This window comes from Macrotis lagotis, chromosome 8 (assembly GCF_037893015.1).
Source record: "Macrotis lagotis isolate mMagLag1 chromosome 8, bilby.v1.9.chrom.fasta, whole genome shotgun sequence".
Classification (NCBI taxonomy): Eukaryota; Metazoa; Chordata; class Mammalia; order Peramelemorphia; family Peramelidae; genus Macrotis; species Macrotis lagotis.
Window position 1 is genome coordinate 169,008,512 of NC_133665.1, and position 24,044 is coordinate 169,032,555.

General features: G+C 37.9%; 1 protein-coding gene across 5 annotated transcripts in view; it reads left to right on the forward strand.

Annotated features, from left to right (window-relative positions):
- Nucleotides 1-24,044, forward strand: part of ADAMTS9 (ADAM metallopeptidase with thrombospondin type 1 motif 9) — a 190,898-nt gene that overhangs the window by 30,614 nt on the left and 136,240 nt on the right. For 3 of the 5 annotated variants that reach the window (XM_074198810.1, XM_074198812.1, XM_074198815.1), the window contains 9 exons: nucleotides 1,388-1,671; nucleotides 3,612-3,695; nucleotides 3,798-3,913; nucleotides 4,346-4,386; nucleotides 4,524-4,629; nucleotides 11,580-11,726; nucleotides 13,354-13,495; nucleotides 15,945-16,052; nucleotides 21,814-21,959. In XM_074198810.1, the coding sequence (XP_074054911.1) occupies nucleotides 1,388-1,671; nucleotides 3,612-3,695; nucleotides 3,798-3,913; nucleotides 4,346-4,386; nucleotides 4,524-4,629; nucleotides 11,580-11,726; nucleotides 13,354-13,495; nucleotides 15,945-16,052; nucleotides 21,814-21,959 (1,174 nt within the window). The remainder of the gene's footprint in view (nucleotides 1-1,387; nucleotides 1,672-3,611; nucleotides 3,696-3,797; nucleotides 3,914-4,345; nucleotides 4,387-4,523; nucleotides 4,630-11,579; nucleotides 11,727-13,353; nucleotides 13,496-15,944; nucleotides 16,053-21,813; nucleotides 21,960-24,044) is intronic. The other 2 variants (XM_074198811.1, XM_074198814.1) reach the window with 1 other exon arrangement.

Consider the following 24,044-nt stretch of genomic DNA (forward strand, 5'->3'; position numbering starts at 1 on the left):
AAACATGATTTGACACTGTCTCTCAATGGCACTAGTCCATGTACTCTATGAGCTAAGTGATACTTACTGAAGTGTAATAATTTGATTAAATAAATTTTGAGGCATTAGACTCCATAGTCCTGTTCTTACAACAGTCGATAATTATTTCATTTTTCTATAGGTCTTTGTATTGTTCATTAGCCTCCTTCTGATCATCGTTTTTAGACCTCTTTGCAGCCTACCTAATTGGTTATCCAAAGCAGAGCATCTAGATGTTCTACTCATTTTTCTTTAGGCCTCACTGGCCCAGTTACTGACCTTCACTCTTTCTATGTTGGAGAACAATGAGAGGAGAAAGCATTGGACCTAATCAAGTTTCTAACTGAAAAGATTCATACTTTATTTATCCCTATTGATTCTTTAATAACTTCATTGAGCATTCTTGTAAGCTGCTCTTTGAAGCTAATTAAAAGTTACCAGTTAATTAGATATTCTAAATTCCAAAATATTTGTTTGGAAGTCAACGGTTTGGAAGTTCTTTTCCTTTAGTAGTCATTTTATAATCTATACTTCCGTTTGAAGAAAGCTTATGTCTTATTAATTTATAATGTATTAAGAGTAGTATTATAATAACTAATTATTAGATAGAAGGATGCTTTCATGAGGAAAATGCCCTTCAGAATTTTAATTTGAAATACCAATATTTAATTAGATAAATACTAAGATTGAGTTTAATCACTATCATGATGGAGGACTCTAGGAAGTCTTTAGATTCATGACAACCCCTCCACCCCCAGACACTTTTTAAATTACTGTGTGACTCTGGGCAAGTTATTTAACTTATCTCTGACTCATTTTCCTTCTCTGAAAAATGAGTATAATAATAACAGGGAGCTATTATGAAAATCAAATAAGAAAAAATATTTTAAAGTGTTTCTGATACATAATAAGTATTTAATAAATGGCCATAACTTTTCCTGATCCATATTTATGAAGCATCTATGATTTGCAATGCTCTAAGACAGCATATAACAGGAAGAGTTGCCCTAAAGAGGGAGAGGAGAGAAGAGGTGAGGCCCTAACTATTTTAATTAATTGTTTTCCTAATGAGATACGAAATTCAGTGCTTTTTAGTTTTCTTATTTGATTCTGCTGAAGGATGGCAAATGATGTCTGTGCCTTCTAAATTTCACACCCTGGATCAAAGCCCCTATGACCCTGCCCTACTTGGCTCTTCAGTGATCTCATCAGTCAAGTGTATTCAATATGGTTTACCCATAGCCCCCTATTTCTATCACAGAGGAGGAAATAAGAAATGAACCTTAGAATTTTTGTGAAGCACCTAATGTAGTCCTTCATAGGAAAAGGATCTAAGCTGAAACTTATCACAAGATCTCTTTTCTTTCAGAACATAAACATGGTGGCAGAAGGAAGAAAACCCGCACGAGAAAATGGCAAGACAGAAGCATGCTGTCAGATGACGTGGAAATATTAAAGAACAGTTTGGCAGCAAAGCCATTTTCAGCCTATGGCAATAAGACTGAGAGCATGAATGGGAGAAAGAGTCACAGGAGGACAAAACGTTTTTTATCATATCCTCGGTTTGTGGAAGTGATGGTGGTTGCAGATAGCAGAATGGTTGCTTATCATGGAGCAAATCTGCAACACTACATTTTAACCTTAATGTCAATAGTAAGTATGGGGAATGAGGTAATCCAGTGTGGCCTTGGGGTGGGGGGTGATGAGTGGGGAGATTTGGAGCCAGGGTCAGCAAGAATGTTCATAGCAAAATTGAGTCAGGAAAGTAACTGGAGGAAACTTGATGCCGTTTGTTGAGTAAGAGTTACAGGCTCGATAAATGGCAGCCAGTCAGATGGGATTGGCGGAGTTTTCCTTTGCCTTTTGCTTCTGCTGGGCTTCTTCCCTTTTGGCCTTCCTTTTCTCCCTCCCTCTTGCTGACTCCCCCCCATCCTCTCCCATCTTCCCCCTCCCTACAAGATAAGCTCTATTCCCTCCTTCTCACTGCGATAAAGGGATTCTGAGGAGGGGGAGAAAAGAGAAAGGGAAATGGGGAAATCTGGAATCCTTATTGTTACCCCCCTTGGGTGCTAAATCACCCAGTCCAATCGCATCACTTTACAAATAAGGAAACTGAGATTCAGAGATATCAAATTGTTTTCCCAGGGTGACACAGATAGTGTCAGAACAAGGACTTGAACCCATGTCATCCACATCTAAACCTAGTACTTTTTCTATTGCATTATTCTGTTTCTCTAAGGTCTCTTATTCCTCCAGGGCTTTCTTCACTGAAGAGAACTTCTTTTCCCTCACTTCTCATTTGGAATCTGTCCTTTCTAGTTCCTTGCCCTAGAGCCCAAATACCTGAGTTCCTCACTCAATTCTCCCCCTTCTTCCCCCACCCCACTCTGTGTTAGAGCATTAACCAAAGCCCTTCCATGCCCTACCCTAGAATCTGATCAGCTAAGTCCCTCACCTCAGTCTCCTACATGTAGCCCTTATCCCTATGTGAAGTCCTTCTGTCTGCCCCTACTCCCTGCTCTGCTACAGTCCCTGGCCCACATCATATAAGGTATTCCTGGTGTCTGGCACCTAAGAAACATCTCCTTGCACCAATACAGGAAAGTATTTATGATTTACCAAACTGGAATTCTGAAAGCATTTTCCCACATAAATATTCATCTAACCATATGATAATAAGAATACAGTACTAAAACTTTTGTGAACTCTCCTTAAACTTAGGTATAATTTTTAATATGACTAGTAAAGGAAAATGAGTTCCAAATTCAAAACTGTTGATTTCCAAATAAACATTTTTTTGGAATATGTCTTCTTGAGTTGGGAGCTGTCCATCCTTTGATCTTACAGAGTGACATAGGCTAGAAATACACCCCTTGGAATCATCTCTTTTGTGCATACATGATGTTAGAAATGAGCACTATTAAAATAGTAGCTTCAGATCCAGAATTCAGGAGGTTTGCAGTGAGTATTGGGGACTGGCCATGAGCAGAAAAGTCAAGATCAAGAGCAGCTGTAATAGTAGTAACAATATGTATAAGAGCTCACATTTATATAGTGTTTTAAGATTTTTGAAATGCTTTAAACACATCATTTCAAGCAAGTGCTAAATAATGAAATCTGAGACATAAGATTCCTTGTTAGATTTAGATCACATTAGAAAGTTAGATTTTTATATAATCCTCCTTTTTTTTAACTTTTCTGGTCTTTGGAAATGGTTAATTTTTTATAATTTTCTAGTTTATAACAAAAATGAAGAGTTTTTAAATGAGGGATATAATAATGCCATTCCCTGGAGAAATGTCATGGGACTTGTCATGGATTTTGGCCTAAATTATTTTCACGATGAAATGAAGTTAAAAAATGAAAAACCTACTTTTTATCCTGGGAGCAGTGATAGCTATCAAGTACATTCTCATTGCTATTTATCTTATAGCTCTCCAGGAGGACTTAATCTCTATGGGGGCATTATTTTGTCTTTGTATCCAAGTGACTAGCACATAGAGGGTAAATGATAATGGATAGAAGAAGAGATGAATTTATTCATTGGTTGCTAAAAGGTCAGAAGTAACTTTAACAATTTATCTTGGTTACAGGTAGCCTCTATCTATAAAGACCCAAGTATTGGAAATTTAATTAATATTGTTATTGTGAACTTAGTCGTGATTCATAATGAGCAGGTAATAAAGTATTTTTTTCCTATCTGTATTGGAAATGATGTGGTTACAGTGAGGGTTGTTACAACCGACTGACGTGGAATTCTCATATATTTCTGTGATCAGGAAGGGCCCGCCATATCTTATAATGCCCAAACAACATTAAAAAATTTTTGCCAATGGCAGCATTCAAAAAACTATCCTGGTGGAATTCAGCATGATACAGCTGTCCTTGTCACAAGGTATGTCCATGTCCTCATTTTTATAACTAAGGGTTTTTCATCTATGTGGAGGGAGTATGGGGACAGAGCCAGAGACCAAAGCAGATGACGCCAGAGGGTGAATGAAGACTTGTGAAACTGGATAAAAAAAAAAAATCCTCTGGAGGATTACGAACTCTCTTTCCTTGCAAAGATTTAAAAATGAGATATCCATCTTCTTTTTGATACTTGAAGCAATCCTGGCTAAGAGGATGAATGAGCCCAGATTAGTGGAGCCCATACTTTTTGCTGTTTTGGTAAACTTTCTAGTTGAATTTCCCCTTTCTAGTTAAACCTTACCTACTTAAAAAAAAAAATCTTTTTGGTTGCCTCAAAGACCTGCGCCTTTTAAAAAACTTGTACTGTAAATGATTTCTCTCCAGTATTAAAGCAGCAAGTCTCTTTTCTTTTCAGGCAGGATATTTGCAGAGCTCATGATAAATGTGATACTTTAGGTGAGTCTAATGTTTTTATCATTTGAGATATGAAACGTTTTCCCATGCATTGTGGTGGGAGGGGGCGGTGTGAGGAGTGTTTCAAATCATCTGGCCTGTGAAGATTTACAGCAAAAACCTTCTCATTGCTTTCGTAGGTCTCGCTGAGCTGGGGACGGTTTGTGATCCATATCGAAGTTGTTCGATTAGTGAAGATAATGGATTAAGTACTGCTTTTACCATAGCACATGAACTTGGCCATGTGTATGCTTTCTTTCAATATTTTTATATTTATTGTCACCACATTGCTGATACTCACCATTACTTGAGCCAACTGTAATGTATATGGCATTATGTAATACGCTGAATTGAGGAACTGATAAAAGGAAAGAATATTTTGACTTCTCATTTAAAGTCCCTGGGTCTTAGTTTCCTTCTCTCTAAAATGAGGGAGTTGGACAAGATAGCTTCTAGGTCCTTTCTACCTCTAGCTCAATGATACAATGTGTGATATTAGACAGATCACTTCATCTTCCTTGACCTCAGTTTCCTTCTCTGTAAAATTAAAGGATTAGAGTAGTTGACTTTCAAGATTCCTTCTAGCTCCATAAGTGAGTCAAGAGATGATTTTTTTCACCTTGCTCCAGTCTACCTGAATCCTTAATTTGGCCAGACCATTTTGTAAACTATAGTAGTCCCCTTTGCTTTCATTTGATTGTAAATGAAGTTATGGGGTCATAGATCTAGAGGCTGAAGGATCCCAAGAGGTTCCATTTTATCCAATGAGACCTACCTCCTCCCTCCACCAATCAAGTTCTTATCACTCTTGAGTGCTGGTTATTTTAGAGAACTACCATGTAGTATGTTAAATAACCCCTTTCTCTACATAGGGAAGATAAGTCCTATGACATCTCTTGTAAATGTCCAGATATTCAGATAAAAATATCTGGTCCTGATAATGCTATACTAATTATAGAATAAAGCAAAACAATAGATAGCATAATAACATCCCAATAATTATAAACTTTTTCCAAAGTATCAGTCATCATTTCATAATTACCCAAAGATGGTCATTCTCAAATCAGCTTTCATAAATTATCAAATAATTATAAATTATTAAATATTTATTTAAAGATAATAATGTTTTACAAATGTCATTATCACCTCCCCTTTCATGAAGAATTCTTTTTTAAAAGATTTTATTTATTTTGAGTTTTATGACTTTCCCCCTAATCTTACTTCCTTCCCCTCACCCCCCCACAGAAGGCAATTTGCCAGTCTTTATGTTGTTTCATGAAGAATTCTTAGAAAAATTAAATAATGAAGAAAACCACAGATCTAATAAAAAAAATATCTCATTTTAACCTTAACTCTCATCACCTCTCTGCCATGAGCAGGAAAATGTTTCATTATCAGTCCTATGGAATCAGACCTGGCTATTGTCTTGAATCAGGATTAGGAGGGCCCTTCTCCAAAGACACTGTATGCCTCATAATAACAAAACCTTTAACCATTCCCTAATTTAACTATTAAAAATGTTTTCTCTTGAAGCTTCTTGTAACTGATGTTTACTTGATTTTTATTTCTCATTTCTTTCCAGTGCAGTGATGAAATAATGTCTAGTTAAGTGTGTATTTTTTTTAATTGCATTTGCAAGAGGTTTCATCAGAGAATTGTTGTTCTTCAGCTATATATAATTTTGACAGGTGTGAAAAGTTTAGCCAGGAGAATTAATTTTTTAATATGCTTTTACTTATCAAATCTGAAAGATTTTAATAAGTGCCTGCTATGTACAATACACTGGGGGTAATATCAATATGTATAAAACATTGATCCACTCTTTCAGGAGGCTTTGAAGGGAAGAAAGGGAACACTTACTCTGCAAACACAGATAAGTGCTAAGTGCTTAAAATAGAGGATCTCATTTGCTTTTTTTTGAAGGGAGGGAAAAACCATGGAGACAGGTCACTACCATGCCAGGTGGTATTAAAATGGGAGGGATAGAAGGGTATAGTAAGAGATCATGGTGGTGAGGGGAAAATTCCTTTTGGATGAGTTGGTTCCATTTAAACATCAACTCAGGGAACCTGTCTCTGGTACTGCTTTCTATGGTTCTCCAAGTGTCAGCCCTTTTTAGGGTGGTCAGCCCAGGGCATTATTTAACAGACAGATGAGACCAACTTACATGGTTTCCAGAAGGGACTTTTCTTTATCTTCAATTGATTTTTGAATTGGCTACTATATTTAGCTCAAATCTCTGTCTTTAATGGATTTCAGATTACTCTTTACTATGGAAGTGAGGGAAAAACCTCTTTCAGCTCATTTATTAAATTCACACATCACTGAAAATGAATTTACTCATAGTGAATTCACCAGATATATTTAGGAAAAGTGGTGGATGCACCTGAATCAGTCGACCAGTCAATGTTTATTTATGAAAACTCTACTCTGCACCAAGCACTGGAGATACAAAGACAAAAATACCCCAAACAATCTCTACCTCAAGGAGCTTATGTTCTAGAGAGGGAGAACTGGGTTAGTTCCCAGTCTTATTGACTTTGGTAAAGGATTTATTCCCCCTGTAAAATAGGAATAATAATTGCCCTGAATATATCACAGGAATGTTGTAGAGATAAAATGAAATGACATGCTATGTATTATTGAGAAATATGTTTTATATTATGGAATATTTTATATTAAAAATATTCCATAATAAAAAGAAATAGAATCCATATAGAATATATTATATATTATGGAATAATAATGGTAATATAATGAGAGGAAGCATGACATAGTCTTAGACTCTGAAAGAGGTAGGTTTGAGTGCTGCCTGCAACATGTAATAGCAATGATAATAATGCTATTTGTATTAAGTTTTACATCATTATCTCATTTGAACAACCACGTGAGGTAGATAAACCTAAGTATTTTTTAAAATATTTATTTTTCCAACTATATGCATTTAGTTTTCAACAATCATTTTTGTAAGGTTTTGAGTTCCATATTTTCTCTTTTCTTTTCCCCCTGAGAGAGGAATTTAATATAGGAAACCTAAGTATCTTTAATTATAATTTTACAGATGGGGAAATGGGTCCAGAGACATTAACAGACTTTTCTGGGGTCACAAAACCCTAGTTAGCCTCAGTGAAAGGGTTTCAAAAAACTGATTTGGTGACCCTGGTGATGTCACCTAACCCTCTTAGTCCTTATTGGACCATAAGTTACAGCTGAGTTGTCAGGAGACAGTCCTTACATGTAGGAAATAACACTGATTTTCCTCCTTGATGGGGGGGGGGAACAAAATGCTTAAATTATAACTGTGTAAACTCTTGGGAAGAAAGGATAGCGTAAAATCCAAATTGTTATTATTATTACTGTTTTTGTTGGCTTCTTGTAAAAGTCATTGGTCAGAGAATAAGGAGGCCTGGAGTCTGGCTTCCTTTTTAATATTAGCTAGCTTTGTGACCTTTGTAAAGTCACTTCCTTTCTTGGGGGTCTCCATTTGCTGCTGTCTAAAATAAATGAGTAAGATTAGGTGACCTGTAAGTTTCCTTCCAACCTTGGAATTGCCCAGTGCTGAAATATTCAACTTTATTTGGCTAATTCCAGAGAAAAACAAAACCATTTTTTATTAAAATAGTACTTTTGACTGATTTATCAGCTTTACCAGGGAACTAGTTAAATGCTGCTTGAATGCCCCTCCTAGGCACATAATTATCAGACTATATTTATTGAGTGCCCCTTGGGGGAGCTGAAAAAACAGCTTTTGCTATTACATGTATTATCTATATTGTGCAAATGAGAATTGATGTCATATCATTGGCATCTGATGGAAGATACAGGCTCTGGCTACATGACATCAAAATAATTTGTTGATTTGGTCTTCTTGGTTGTGTGGGTGGTTTCATGGAGGATGAATCTGTGAAACGGAGTTCAGTCAGTTGGGTTGGGATTTTTATCCTGTATTGTGTGACCAGGAATCTTCCATGATTGTGTGCAAAATTGAATCTGAACCTCATTATCCAAGGATCTTTTAATTAGACTATACAGGAAGGCAGTAACTGGCAGCATAGGATCGGGGTTGAGCTCCAAAGAATGGTGCCAGAGAGCTCAATGCCATTTTGTAGGATTATAGAATAAGAGTTGAAAGTCAGTTTAGAGCTCATCTAGTCCCATCCCCTCTTTTGTAGAGAAAGAAAATGAAGTACAAAGAAGGTAAAGGACTTTCCTACCTTTATGCCTTTGCATACCTTTACAATTACCCAGCAAGTAAATGTTTGAGGAACAATTTGAACCCACTTGGTTCCAGTCTCTACCATATTGCCCCATTTTTCTTAGCAATTAAATAATGGAATGAGAATTGCCTAGGAATTTGATTTGTGCCAAAATTAGTAGGCTGGGAACTAAAGAAACAGTCAAGATATGTAGTTAACTCAAAACTATTTAGTGTTTATTACTAGCCTTCTACCAAGTGACCTTTTCTGTTTGCTAAATTAAATTTTAGCTCCTTTTATTTTAAAAAAAGAATTCTTTGTAAGTATAATGAGGACAAATTAGTTGTCCATCTCACCCAGAAATCACTGATCTTTTTAGTCTCTCTCTCTCACACACACACACACACACACACACACACACACACACACACACAAACACACAACAGCAACAATAGCAACAACACTCTGGGGCAGGGACTTCCAGTGATGGGCTTCTCTGCCACCTTTCACTTATTTGTAGGAGGCAAGTAGAAACACTTCAGTCTGACTCACTTCTTTAATGAGTAGATAGGAGCAGATTTCCCCAAAGGTCTCTCCCAGGTACTCACTAGGTCCTGTGATGAGGGACAGACCTGAACCCAACACGTCCACAGCCTCCTGTCCACAGCTACCCCACAGACCTCTTTCCCCTCCTGCTGACCACCCTATTTTCAGTAATGTCACCACCACTCTGTGAATCTCTGAGGTTCCACAGAATCCCCCTGACTCCTCTTCCTCTAATGTCCCTCATATCACTGAAGGCTGTCAATTCTGTCTTTGCACTGTTTCTTATTATAGATCATAGCTTTAGTACTGACCTTTGAGGTCACTGATGCCAATCTACTTCATTTTACGGATAAAGATATTGAGGAGAAAATGGAGGTTCAGAAAAGGTTAAGTGACTTACCCACAGTAACCCAGCAAGTACCTGTCTGAAGCAATCCAAACCTAGTGCCCTGCAGTCTCAACTCTGCCATTTCTGCTGCTACCAGAGTTCTCATGCCCTCAAATCTCTTTCCAGTCAATTTTATTCACTAATCCCAGAGTGATCATCCAAAAGCATAGCTTTGATCAAATCAGCCTCTTACATTAAAAAAAAAAACAAATTGAAAAAGTTACTATCAAGTCAAGCCCAGATTTCTTAGTAACCCACAATAACTTCCTCCCAAGTATTCCCCTCTTTGTGAGTCCCACAATTCAGGCAAAGTAGATTCTGCTCTGCGGCCTTCTGCCTCTGGCTTCATCTCAGCTTTTCCTGCCATGTGGATGTTCTTCTCTTTGCTCTTTACCTATTGAAATCCTTCACATTTACACAGCTCCAATGCCATCCCTTCCGTGAAACCTTCCCTGACTTCCACCCATAAGAAGCTCTGTTTCCCTCTTTTATTCCTACTTTGCCTTCTCTTACAGTTAGTTGTAGCTTCTCTCCCCCACCTTATTCAGAAATTCACTGGTTCCAGTCCTAGATAGCTGGTTCATTTTTTCATCCTTCCTTGTACCTAATGGATATTTATATATAGTTGGTCCTCAGTATATGTTTTCTGTGTCAATAAAAGTGACAGAACCTCTGTGTTCCCCTTCCAATGGATGGTTGACTCAGAATGGTTGGTTTATGGGTCATGAGGTTATTGTCTTTATCGAGAAGGTTGAGAAACATCAAACCGCTTTTAAATTTCCTTAATAATTAATTCGTTTGGTCTTCCTTGCCTCTCAGAACTATAAGATTCTTTAGGGCAGGGACTAGTTTTTCATTTTCTCTAAGTCCCAGCACCTAGTATAATGTCATGAACTTAGCAGATTCTTGATACCTACCTATTTGGATGGCTGGGATTATTGGTACCTAGAAGGAGATTCCAAAAAAGCTTATTGCATTGCCTTAATAAGGCTTATTGGACTGAGCTGGTCCTTAACATTTTATGGAGGCCTGTTGGGTTGACCTGGACTTCACTGTATCTTGGACACAATAATCACTTGAAATATCTAGTTCACTTGGCTTGGATCCTTTAACCTATATCATATAGCAGGAGCTTCATGACATCTTGGGGGTTTGGCTCGTTTTCCTCAAGTTCCAGCATATAGTAGACAATAAAGAAATGTATGTTGGATTGGACCCTTCAACAGGCTGTAGGGATAGAGGTCTGCTCACACAAGGATCATATATCTCCATGCTTGGAGGGATTTTGTCAACCTGCCGAATAAGGGGGAAATGACAAAACCCCTGATGGTGTCGCTTGATGCAAAAGTTATTTCAGTCTTGGATTCCATCCACTGAGAGAAAAAATAACTCTCCCAGCAAACACTCGGCTGATTTGATGATACCAAAGCCAACACTAAGTTGACCTCTCCCTGCCCCCAAGCTCTCATCAGAGTATTTAAAGGGTTAGGGCCTCGACTCGTCTGAACATTTCTGCTTCATCAATGCTTGCTGTTTCATGATTATTGGAATAGAAAATAACTTTTCTTTAATGACGTGGGATAGAGAATCAGCAGAGTATGGGGAGGCTAGACCTGGCATCAGGAAGATCTGAGTTTAAGTCTTGCCTCTGATACATACTGTTAATATGACTATGGACAAATCATTCAAATTCTCAATGCTCCAATTAGCTCTTTTTTTTTAAGGTTTTTGCAAGGCATTGGGCTTAAGTGGCTTGCCCAAGGCCACGTGGCTAGGTAATTATTAAGTGTCTGAGACCGGATTTGAACACAGGTACTCCTGACTCCAAGGCTGGTGCTTTATCCACTGCGCCACCTAGCTGCTCCTCCAATTAGCTCTTAAAGACTTCATTGGGGATGGAGGGGTATACCTCCATTTAGACTATAATACTTCTCTTCCAATTTGTTTTGTTTGCTAAATTGGATTTTTTTTTCAGGTGGACAAATATTTTATTAAGGCATTTATATTGAAGTGAACTGAGATAATCGTAAGGTCATTAAGTTTCTTCTCACTCTTTTGCTTTGTAGATTTAACATGCCTCATGATGACAACAATAAATGTAAAGAAGAAGGAGTTAAAAGTCCACAGCATGTTATGGCACCAACTTTGAATGTCTACACCAATCCCTGGATGTGGTCCAAGTGTAGCCGGAAGTACATTACTGAGTTCTTGGAGTAAGAGATAATATGAAATTTTCCACAATCTGCTAACATAGGTTACACATTGAGTGACCTAAAGGTGAAAGATCAGTAGTAGAGCCAAACCTAGATTTTGAACTACTTCCTTTCATTTATATACCTTGAAGGGAGGATAAAACCTTCTCTGGCAGTCAGCCCAAGAGATCTTGTCCAGAACCTGAAAGATTCCAGATTACATCCTAAAGGAGATTAAAGAAGATAAAAGGCATTGGCTGAGCTCTCATTCTCCTTTCATTTTTCAATTGGTGATGTCTTGGTAGAGACTGGTTTGGAGCTGAAGGGGGAAATAATTGTTTTTAACTTTACCAGAAAGAGTGAATGTTTGCTTTGACCTAGGGACTTGATTTGGATCCGTAGGAAAAGATGTAGAGAGGATGTCTCAATGATGGTGTGGGCTGCTGAAAATGGTTTCGGAGCCACTTTTTTCTTTTCAAGTTTCCTACAAGGCTGCACCAAGATTCAATTACATTGCACAGTCTCCCTCTGCACCAGATTTATTACTGTTATCTCCCTGGGGTACAGAGGTTAAGTGATTTTCTTAAGGTCACACAATACACATATCCATGGTCCTAGCACAAGATACATCAAAATTCACCAGCTTGAATTTTTTGGGGTACAGATTCCTAAATGCTTTTGATAAAAACAAACCAGTTTTTGGTTTTGGTTTTTTCTACATTTAGTGTTGAATAGTGCACTAGAAAATTTTTATATGAGTATGGCTTCTATTTTTACACATAAATTTAAATATATATCACAATTGAAGTAATATCTGTTTATTATATATGATATATTTATTTTATTATGTATATGATATGTTCTTTTATTATATCTATCATCATATATAAATATTTATTATATATGTATTTTCACATATATAAAAAGATGTATAATACATACATGTCATATGTGACAAAATGTTATATAAATATATTTACATGAGTAAGCATATATTCTATATGTATATATTCATTTATATGTTTGAGTATGATCATACATATGTAGAGATAGGTATGCCAACTTACCAAAATTTAATAATGGGCCATAGACATTCATTATTTTTTTATTTATTCAAAAATAATTTATTAAGCACCTTCTATCACCCATCTGCTGTGTTGGGGATACAGAGAGAAAGAAAGAGCTTTTGCTTCCAAAATCTTTATATCATTTGAGAGATAAATCCATATACATAGATAAGAAAACAAAGTAATTTTAGTGGAAAGGAGCTGCATGCTAAAATGAGTATGGGTATTTGTGTGGGTATGTGTGTATGTGTCTGTATGTTTATCAGTGGAGGAGATAACTGAAACTTGAAGGAAGGAAACTAGGGATTCTGGGAAGAAGATTTGATGAAGGACCATTGCAGGAGGTAGAGGGAGTGATTGTATGTGCGTGTGCTAGGGGGTGGGAGAGTCAGAGGTAGGAGATGGAACAGTACTTGGGAAACATCAAGTCTTCCAATCTGGTCCAGCAGCCAAAATAAATAAATGGTGGGTATACTCCTGTGTAGTTCCCTGCCATCATTCAGCCAACACTTGTAACTATTTGCAGGTCAGCTCTAATCTGGAATTTTGGAATTTTCAAACTGTCTTTCTGTTTCTCATAGCACTGGTTATGGAGAGTGTTTGCTTAATGAACCTGAATCCAGGACTTACCCTTTGCCTCCACAACTCCCAGGCCTCCTTTACAACGTGAACAAGCAATGTGAATTGATTTTTGGACCAGGTTCCCAGGTGTGCCCATACATGGTAGGTATTGTCTTGGCAAAATGGTATCAAACAGAAATTCCTTTTTCATTTGTCCTGTTAATATTGAAGTCAGTCAATAAACCTTTTGGAGTCTTGTTAACATTGTTTACATCAAGTGTTAACTTTGGCATCTCCCTATCTTGTAGCCTGTACAAGAAAAATTTGCCAAGCTTATCACCAGGGTTGATTGAGGAGTCAACTGTTGGTTGCTCATTTCTTTGTGGGAGGTCATGAAAGACTTCAAAACCTGCTCTCTGCCCTCTTAGAGTTTAAAATCTAGTCGGGGCATAATTCATAGACAAACAAAGCAACTGGGCAAAATTAGAGGTCATATAATTATGTGTCATAGATTCTGGGGGTCACAGGGGTTCAAACTTTGAAATATCATAAAATCAGATTTAGAACCAGAAGGGTACATAAAAGTCAACCTTTTTTCTTTTATAGATAGGTAAACTGAGGTTCAGGGATATTAAGTGACTTGTCCAGGATCACACAGCTAGGAAGTTTAAAGCAGAATTTAAACACAGGTTGCTTTTTTTTTAGCTGCAAACCATTCATCCTGTCATGGATAACATCCATTGGAGTTTGAAATTACATGGATCAGTAAGATCTCTTCGAGCTCCAAAACAATGTACTTAGGATACTAGAAAACTTTTGTTGTAAAATGATTAAATATGCAAAATAAGACAACAGCTTAGATGCTCCTTCTCACCCTGTTATATGGGATTAGCATAAAGTTGCCATGTCTTATATAGAGAAGGGGAATCAAATTCCATACGAAGAAGCTGAACCTACCCAACTATGTATTACTTTGGCATAATCTCTGCCTCCATTCTAACCTTGGTACATCATGATGAGCAGGAAGGCTAAGTTTTGAAACTGTTTGCAGGATAGTTTGGCTAGAACTGGTAGTGGATGAAGGGGGAAGATTCGTAAATTGTCTATAAAGGTCAATGGGAGCCAGACCCTGAAGGGCCATAAACCCAAATTGAGGTCTTTGTCTTTTCCCCTTGAGGGAGCTGAAGATGCCTGCCTCTGATAAGACTGGTCCAAATCATTGAGGGAAAAAAAAACCAGTACTAAGGAGAAGTGGGGAGCAGCCAGATGGGAGACTGGCTTCATCAGTCTTCAAGATCTATTCCTGATGGGCATTGACCTGCTAGAGAAACCTATCTTAAAGAGACCTATATTAGAGTAAGGATCCTTAACCTTTTTTGTGTGTCCTGGTCTCCTTTACATTTTAAATCAAAATATAAAGGGTTGAAAAGCAACCAACTTGTATTAAAATATAGTTATCAAAATATGTACATTTTTATAATAAAGGTTTTATAGACTCTCAGATTAAGGGCCCCTATTCTAGAAGTACTGGTAATTTCAATCTTTAGTCCTGTTTTATCTCCTTAGTCAAGAACATGAGCTACCTTCACCTGTGCTTTCATTAGCTGTGAGGCCATATATGTCTTTGTGGATGGATAGTGGTGGACTGATGTTTATAAGGAATTAGACCAGGAAGCTTCCACTGACAGTAATTTTAGTGTGTAAGAGAATGTAGGCAGTGGTGATGGTTACCCATCTGGTGACTTCCTGCACTCTTTTTCCACTTTTCTACCCCTGAATAAGTATACATGGGTATGCATCACTGACCCATTTATGATTCCTGTTTTGTTTCCTATCCTACGCTTTCTTTCCATTCCTTCTTTGCCCTATTCCCTCCAAAACCTGTCAAGTGGTAGAGAGTATCAAGCTTGTGATGAGTTAGGAACCATTCCCCCCCAGGGATTAAAAAAAAAAAAAGAAACTGGCTAGAGTTTGAGGAACTGAGTTCAAATCCTTCTTTAGATCATTGGTGGAATTTGCCATCCCTGTGACCTTGGACAGATCTGCTAGCTTCCTTGGACCTCATTCGTGATCTATAAAATAAAGGGGTTGGACTGGGTCCCGCTGGCTTGAGATCTTAGATCCTTTGGTACTTCAGTTTTCTAATTGAGTTTGTCTTCTGCCCATGACTCTCTTTGCCAACATTCATTCTTTGGTTCATTTATAGTTTTGTGGCAACGAAGTTTCCATGCCATCCCATTCAACTCAGCAAGTATTTATTAAGTATCTGATGTTTACCAGACATTGTATTTGTCCTAAGGGTGTAAAGACAAAAGTCTCTATTCTCAGAGTTGCCCATGTAATCAGAGGATAGAGTTTGTATGTAAATGAGGTATATGCAAGTCATATACAATAGACAGTATGCAATGCATGTATACAGTGAATACAGAGTTGTTTTTGATGTTGTTGTAGTAGCTGTTTGATGAGGGGGAAAGCTCTAGTCACTTGGCAGCACCAGAACTGAGCTGCTGGGCTCCGTCAGAGTTGGAGAGGGTGTCACTGGAAAGTTGTTATTATCGGAATAAGGCTTTGCCCTAGGTTTTTTTTTAAGTCTTTCTTCTTATTCCTTAAGCAGATGCAATGCAGACGACTCTGGTGCATTAATATCGATGGTGCTCACAAAGGGTGCAGAACCCAACACACACCCTGGGCTGATGGGACCGAGTGTGAACCTGGAAAGGTAGGAAAACTCCAAGGGTCTTGGTTTTCTGCTACAATTAAAAGGACTGGTATAGTTTAAGGCAAGAAGAAATGGGGTATTATCTCTGATGGAAAATAGATATTTGGGATCTTTGAAATCTGATCTTATAGTAGATGCCTTTTCAGAGCTCTCGAAGCTTAAGCAGGCTTTTTTTTTTTACTTATTAAAGATTTTATTTATTTTGAGTTTTACAATTTCCCCCCCAATCTTGCTTCCCTCCCCCCCACTACCCACAGAAGGCAATTTGCCAGTCTTTACATTGTTTCCATGGGATACATTGATCCAAATTGAATGTGATGAGAGAGAAATCATATCCTGAAGGAAGAAACATAAAGTATAAGAGATAGAAAGATCAGATAATAAGATATCAGGTTTTTTCCCCTAAATTAAAGGTAATAGTCCTTGGTCTTTGTTCATACTCCTCAGTTCTTTCTCTGGATACAGATGGTATTCTCCATCACAGAGAGCCCCAAATTGTCCCTGATTGTTGCACTGATGAAATGAGCAAGTCCATCAAGGTTGATCATTAAGTAGGCTTTATTTTTTAAAAAAAACGTTTTAGAATATGTATTTTTATCTGTTACAATTCAAATCTCTCTAGTAGTGATCAGGGTTGGAAAAAGGTTCCATTTGTATGGATCAGTGATGCTCAAAGAATGGTCCAGAGACACTTTTGGGGATCCACAAAGTCAAAATTTCATAATAATACTCAATCATTTTAATATCTAATGTGGTAAATAGCAAATGATATTGCTAATTTCAAACAAAGCTATTGTGTGTCTGCTGAGTGCCAGATGTGCCAGATGGTAAGGATGCAAAGACAAAAATAAGCCCCCCCGCCACTCACAGAATGTACATTCTACTGGAGATGGGGTAGGGTGAAGGGGTGCACCCAAATACATAGATAAATAGAAAGTAAATACAAAGTAGTTGAGGGATGTGGCTTCAAAGGGAGGCAGAAATTACTCATTCACTGATAAATAACTGAGTGTGCATGGTGATATGAATGCATATGAAATATGCAGTATATTATGTATTATATGCTAAAATAGTTATGACATATGCTCTATCTTAGTCCTTGGATCCTTTCACCCCTCACTCAATCCCATTATATATTCCCTTTCTTCTACCTCACTCATTCCTTCTTGGGATTCAATCTTCTCTTTGCCCTCTTGGATGTAGTAGAAAAGGTGCTGGATTTGAAGTCAGGATCCAAATGGTCAAGTCCTGGCCTTGCCAATATTTAATATCCATGTGACCTTGGGCTCAAGGTCCTTCCACTCTCCTCTCTTTAGTTTCTTCTTCTTCTTCTTCTTCTTCTTCTTCTTCTTCTTCTTCTTCTTCTTCTTCTTCTTCTTCTTCTTCTTCTTTTTAGGTTTTTGCAAGGGAAACGGGGTTAAGTGGCTTGCCCAAGGCCACACAGCTATGTAATTATTAAGTGTCTGAGACCGTATTTGAACCCAGGTCCTCCTGAGCTGATCCCCCAAATCACACTTCACTTGCCATGTGTGGTTTTTTTGAAGGTTGTGTGTAAGAGAGCTTCCAATGAAGCCACAAGCATCACCTTTTGCAAGCTGTCTTTGTGAGGGAAGTATTTGTGATAAAACTGCAAAGCTCTGTGATTTATCCCCAGCCTCATTTCCTTGGGAATTGTGGTTTCCCTCAAAGTCAAGAAATATACATGGGCTGGGAAAGAATCCATAGACCAGGAAGACTGGGCCAAGACACAGTGCAGAAGCCCCAGAGATAAGAACATCACTTCAATCAGAGGCCCCCAAAGAGTAACAATAGCTGGAGAGCTTTCCTTTCAAGCTGTCAGTTCAGAAAAGGGGGAGATGAAGCAATTTCAAAGCAAGGGCCCAGAACTCATTTCGGAGGAGGGAAATATGGGTATATTTTTGATGCTGTGCATGGAGGAAACCCCAACTCTTAAATTCCTTGTTAAAGATGTATATATGTGTGACTTGTATTTATATAATTTATAAATGCCAGTGATGATGGGTAGGTTGGCAAATAAATTTTGTATGTATGTTTTTGTTTTTATTTTTATCATATTGGCAATAAAAACACAGCAGCCAGCAAATTCTGATTTCTTTTGCCTTGGGGTTAATTTTGTTTCTCTTCTTTTTGCCATGCACCCTCAGCAGTAATCTATACCAGTCTGCTGACATGATGTTATTTTAATGAATGACTCAGAATGTCTCTATTTTCTCCATTCTCTTGTTAAGTCCATTAACATTTTTTATCTTAACCCTCCCAGTTGGTTATTTGAGGTTTGTATCTGTTTTAATTCTGCTACAGGGAAAAACTGACCTCTCACTCCCCCTTGTCTAACTTTTTTTTTTTTAAAAAGAACTATTAATTGGAAATCTCATTTAAATAGCTTTGGACAGTTTTAGGAAGGGCGAACTGCTTTTTTGTTTTTTTACCTCCACCTTCCCCAAATAGCCTTAATACATCAGAATGATGTAATGGCTACCCACTAGCAATTATCTTTTGTCTAATATACCTAGTAAACGTTGGTTTCATTGGCATGTTTTGGCAGAACATCCTCTATTTCCTGTGTAAACTCAGTCTTTGAAACCCCAGGCACTTACCTAACTTTTCTGAGTCTTTTCAAGCCTATACTCAGTGGTCCTATAAACCTTAAGAAAAGAAGAAGATGCTCACATGAGGAGGTGGAAGATAGAGAAAAACTTGTGGACTCAAGGGATCTTCTTATTACTTATTCAAGGGAACACATTGTTCAGTGACAGTAGTTTATGCATAACTTCCTGCAATTAAAAGCAACATGTGGATGCACATCATTGGGCCTAGATCTTACCTGCTCTTTCAGTTTCCCTTCAGATTCCAGCTTTTTCTCACAGATGAAATGATGACTATTTTCATTTCCATGATTTCTCTTAATTGTCACAGTGGATAGAACTCAGGTCTTGAAGTCTGGAAGGCTTGAGTTTGAGTCTTATCAGAGACACTAGGTGACTCTGGGCAAGCTGCCTTCATCTGTAAAAGGGGTAGTTGTGAGGACCAATTGAGTTAACATATATAAAGTCCTTAGCAAACCATAAAGAACTATTTAAATGCTACCAATATTGATAATTAGAATTTTAGCTATAGATTATAACTAAAAAATGTTTAGACTAAGACAGTAATATAAAACATAGAATCGGTCACCTACAATTATGAATGGGTTCTGCTACAACACAATTTTGGGAATTGTCACAAATGGTGGTTAGTTCTATATCATTGGCACAAACAAGTAACTGGATGACAATAGCATGAAGTCATGAGGTTGCTGTGGGCATGGATTTGGTTCTGATTTATTGACAATAGTGTTTTTAAGCTCTTCGGTTAGGAATCGTGTTGGTTGAGTCAAGTAAGAATTCACACTTTGGACTTTCACCCAGAATTCTATGATATCGGCAAAGATGTTAGTTGATACATAATAGTTATAATGATAATAGCAATAGCAGCAGTAGCCGACATTCATATACCATTTCACTACTGACGAAACACTTCACCTATAGTGTCCCATTTGTCTCTTATCTTAATCTTGTGAGAGAGATGGCGATATTATTATTATTATTAATAATCTTAATTTCCTAATTTTATAGCTGAGGAAACTGAGACTGAGATTAAATGACGTGTCAGGGTCATACAGCTATCAGGTGTTGGAGTTAGGACCTGAACGTGAGTCTTCTTCACTGGAAGTCTAATGTTTAATCTACCATACTACCTAACTGCCATTGTTTTTGATAAAAGTACCTTAAGCCTAATGCGCAAATATTTATTTATAGATAGAGTGCAATTAATTATGAATTTTGTGAGAATGCCCTGGAGAGTTGACAAGCTTTAATTACAAAATTTCAATACTTAACCTTATTAAAAAAAATCAAAGGACTGACTTGAGTATTTCACCTGCCTCCTATTTTCCTAACTTCCTCTTTTATTCCCTTTGCTGTGTTCTTGTATAGCCCGACTTTTCCCATTCCTCTAAGTCCCTGACCTTCCATCACTCCTGTTGCTTCCACTGCAGCATGGAGCCTCTAATGGGAAAATGAGATGAGTTTTCCTGAAGCTGCCCGCCCGCCACCAGCTCCACTTCATCGATCTGAGCCCCAGCAGGGGAGACCCTCCTGCTGCTGGGGCTGCCACTCTCCTTTTGTAAACTTCCTCCTGTGACCTCCACAGTCTGTCAGGGCCTTCACTCCTTAACAATGGGAGAGAGTTGAAATCAGCTCCTTTACCCCCTTTCTCCTGCTGCGGAGTTTTAAAAACATCAGGACTCCCCTTCCTGTTTTAGCCCTTCAAAGTGAAAATACCCTCCCCACCCCCCAACTTGAAACCACTCACAAAGAAGCAGTAAAATGTGGACTTTTCACAAAGTGAAATGTTCCCTTTAAAGATGTCTCATCTGGGATGAGTCTGTAGAATAAGTTTATGGGAATTAGAAACCTGTGTTTTTACAGGGTAGGAAGGGCAGTTGAGGTTGATTATGTCTCTAAGAAAGATTTGTCTTTTATTATCTGATGTTGAGAATAAAATGCCAACATGGCATTGCCTCTTTCTCATATTGACTCTAGACCCCAACTAATGGAAAGAATATCCAAAAGCCCAGTCCATAAATAGGTAACTTATTTCAGCTCTGTAGCCTGCATAGCCTGTGCAACTCAATGGACTCATCCATTCTGGCAAACATTGATTGTAAGATTGCCAGCTGAGAGAGAGCCAGCTAGGAGCTATCCACTTCTGCCAGACTAGTTATGCATTTGTTCATGTCATCCCATCCAATGCAATCATTGCTTAAGAATGCATAGTATGGAAAAGGCGTCTTGTGGACCAACATTTTGGCTCCCACCATCCTTGTGGGCAAGGGCCTTTCAGTTTCTAATCTGTTTTTATACTCAGTAATTTTTTGGGGGTGGGCTGGGCTTAAATCTCACTAAAACAGATAATTCTTATTATGGGTAGTCTAGGATATAGGTAGTCTTGCCCATAGGGAGATAGTTGGCCAGGATCTGGACATAGCATGATTTTTCTAGCATCACTTGACCAGTATATTTCAGAGCTGGAACTTGAAACCAAGTCTGCCCTTCCATGAAGCTGACTTTTTTTTTCTATCATGTATTTCCTTAACGCAGAGTCCTGTTAAATCCGAGATTACCATTCATTTGCCTTGTGTGTGTGTGTTTGTGTAATATGGTTATTTGCATGTTGTTTCCCCCCATCATAATGTGAACTTCTTGAAAACAAAGATCATGCTTTTGACTTTTCCTGTGTCTTCAATGTTTTGATATAGAGTTAAAGTTTATTTAAGAAATGCTTATTAGGGACAGCTAGGTCGCGCAGTGGATAGAGAACTGGCCCTGGAGTCAGGAGTACCTGGGTTCAAAGCTGGCCTCAGACACTTAATAATTACCTAGCTGTGTGGCCTTGGGCAAGCCACTTAACCCCATTGCCTAGCAAAAAACAAAAAAAAAAAATGCTTGTTAACTGACTACTGGTGGGGGGAACTATGACGTAAACTGATCAATGGAGCTCACAGTCTCGACTCAGTTCAGGTTTAAAAACCTATCCATTTATAATTTCAAGGTACAGGAGGCAAATTAGAAGCACTCTATATCATCTCTATGAGTTGGGGGGGATAAGGGGAGGTGGAATTAGGAAAAAAAAAGGAATGTTTGCTCAAAATTGCCACCAGTGTGGAAAAACTCACCGAGCTCTCCTTTGTCAATCACAGCACTGCAAGTATGGATTTTGTGTTCCCAAAGAACTGGAGGGGCCTCGGACAGATGGATCGTGGGGCAACTGGAGTCACTTTGGGGCCTGCTCCAGGACCTGTGGTGGTGGCATCAAAACAGCCACTCGGGAGTGCAACAGACCTGAGTAAATACTGCCACCTTTCCTTATGTTTAGAGTGGATGACCAAGTCAGCTGAGTAACCATCAGTATTATGTCATTGCATAGTTCTTAAGCTTCATTTTCTCTTGGGGTCCTCATATCAGCTCTATGAGGGAGGTGCTTTGGATAGAATTATTATCTGTATTTTTCAGAATATCAATTAGGGAAGTCAATTTAAGTGAGGAAATGATATAGAAGAGAAAAATCAGATCAAAGGGAGGGAAAGTGCTGAAAAGTATGTTTTAAAGGCATTCCTGCAAAAGATAGATCTTCCCCTTGCTAAGTGATGGGCCTCTTGTGGTCCCTGGTCCCTTCTTAGCTTAGAGATTGCCAACTTCTTATGTTCATAGCCTTTAATCCCTAATGCATCTCCCCTTTCAAAATCACATGTGTACTGGCTTGAATGTCCTCCTGATTTCATATTCATTATTCATCTGAAAGGAATGCTGTTTGTCAGAATCTAGAGAAACTTGACATTGTCATAATTTTAAAAATAGAGTGATAATCACATGATCGCGGTATACATGGTAGTTGGAGCATAGGGTCTGGGATCCTGGCTCCTTTGCTTACTAGATCTTAGGGAAAATCCCTGACAGGTCTCCATTTCCTCATCTGTAAAATTAAGGGTTTAGGCCACATAATCCCGAATCTCCTTTCCAACTCTAAATCCTATGATCATCCTCTACAAAATAATAGTCTAACCATATACATAGAAACATACTATAGACAATTAGCAAACAGTGTATGTTGACATACACCAGGATAGCAAATGGTTTCTAATTTGAGGAATGGAGGAGTCTCCTCCAGTTTGCATGAACAGATTGGGGTTAGATGTGTTTTAGATTTTGAGGATGAATCTAGTGCTAGAAGTCTGATCAAGATGAAAATTTAGTGACAAATACTATATGATTACTTTTCTCTTCTGATTCTTCCATTTTGCTTATAAATTAGGTCAGACTCAATTAGAAAAGAGATAAATATGTTGGTCTGAATATTAGAAAAGACTTGCTCATTTGGGAAGGGATTTCCTATTTAACAATTATGGTCATTGTAAATGTTTACAAAATTGATAAAAGTACACCTAGTACATTAGCTATCCCGTTTATCTATCCATCTGTCCATCTCTATATCCATCTACCTATTCATTCATCATTTCCTTCCTTCCATTACTCTTTTAGTCTCTATCTTGTTTCTCTTTCTCTCTATCCATCTGTCCATCTAGGTATCCTTTTGTCCATTTCTCTCTCTTTTTGTCTCTCTCTCTCTCTCTCGCTCTCTCTCTTTCTCTCTCCATTTATCCACCATGTTTCATGTCTCTAACTCTTGCTCTGCCTCTTTTCTTTGTCCTCTTTTCTTTCTCCTTCCATCTATCCCATTCATCTATTTTTCTACCTCTGTCTCTCTATTTATCTATCTCCGCCTACCTATCCATAACCTAGTTCTCTTTGTCTCTTCTTTCTCTGTCATCTATCTATTCATCCTTTTCACTCCCTGTAGCTCTCTGTCACTTTTTCCATCTATCTATCCATCCTCTTCATCCATATCTTTCTGCTTCTCTCCTTTCTGTCCATCTTTTCATTCATCCATTTCTCTCTCTCTCTCTCTGTCTCTGTCTCTCTCATTCATCCATTTCTCTTGTCTCTCTGTGTTTCTTTTGTCATTCATCTCCCCATTCATTTACCCTGTTTTAATAAGACCTGTAATATCCTTAGTTTAAGGAGCAGCTCCCAATGAAGGTAGATGTATATGTGATTTATTTGTAATTTGTAAATTCTTTGCCATAGGAAAACTCACAATAAGCATATTTGCTCTACCTGTGCAGAAAGAGATCTAATCTAACCTTGCCTCCTCTGTGTCTTAATAGTCTCCAAAAGTTACCTGAGACAGTAAGAGGTTTAAATGATTTGCTCAGGTTCCCTAAGTATTTGTCTTTGGAAAGTCAGAATTCAGTTCTTCCTGTCTTCAAAGCCAACTTTCTATTCACTGTGAGACACTGTTCTCTAATCACATAGAAATTAATTTTTCCCTGTTACCTTTTGTTCAATTCAAAAATTATTTTCGTTTGTTAAA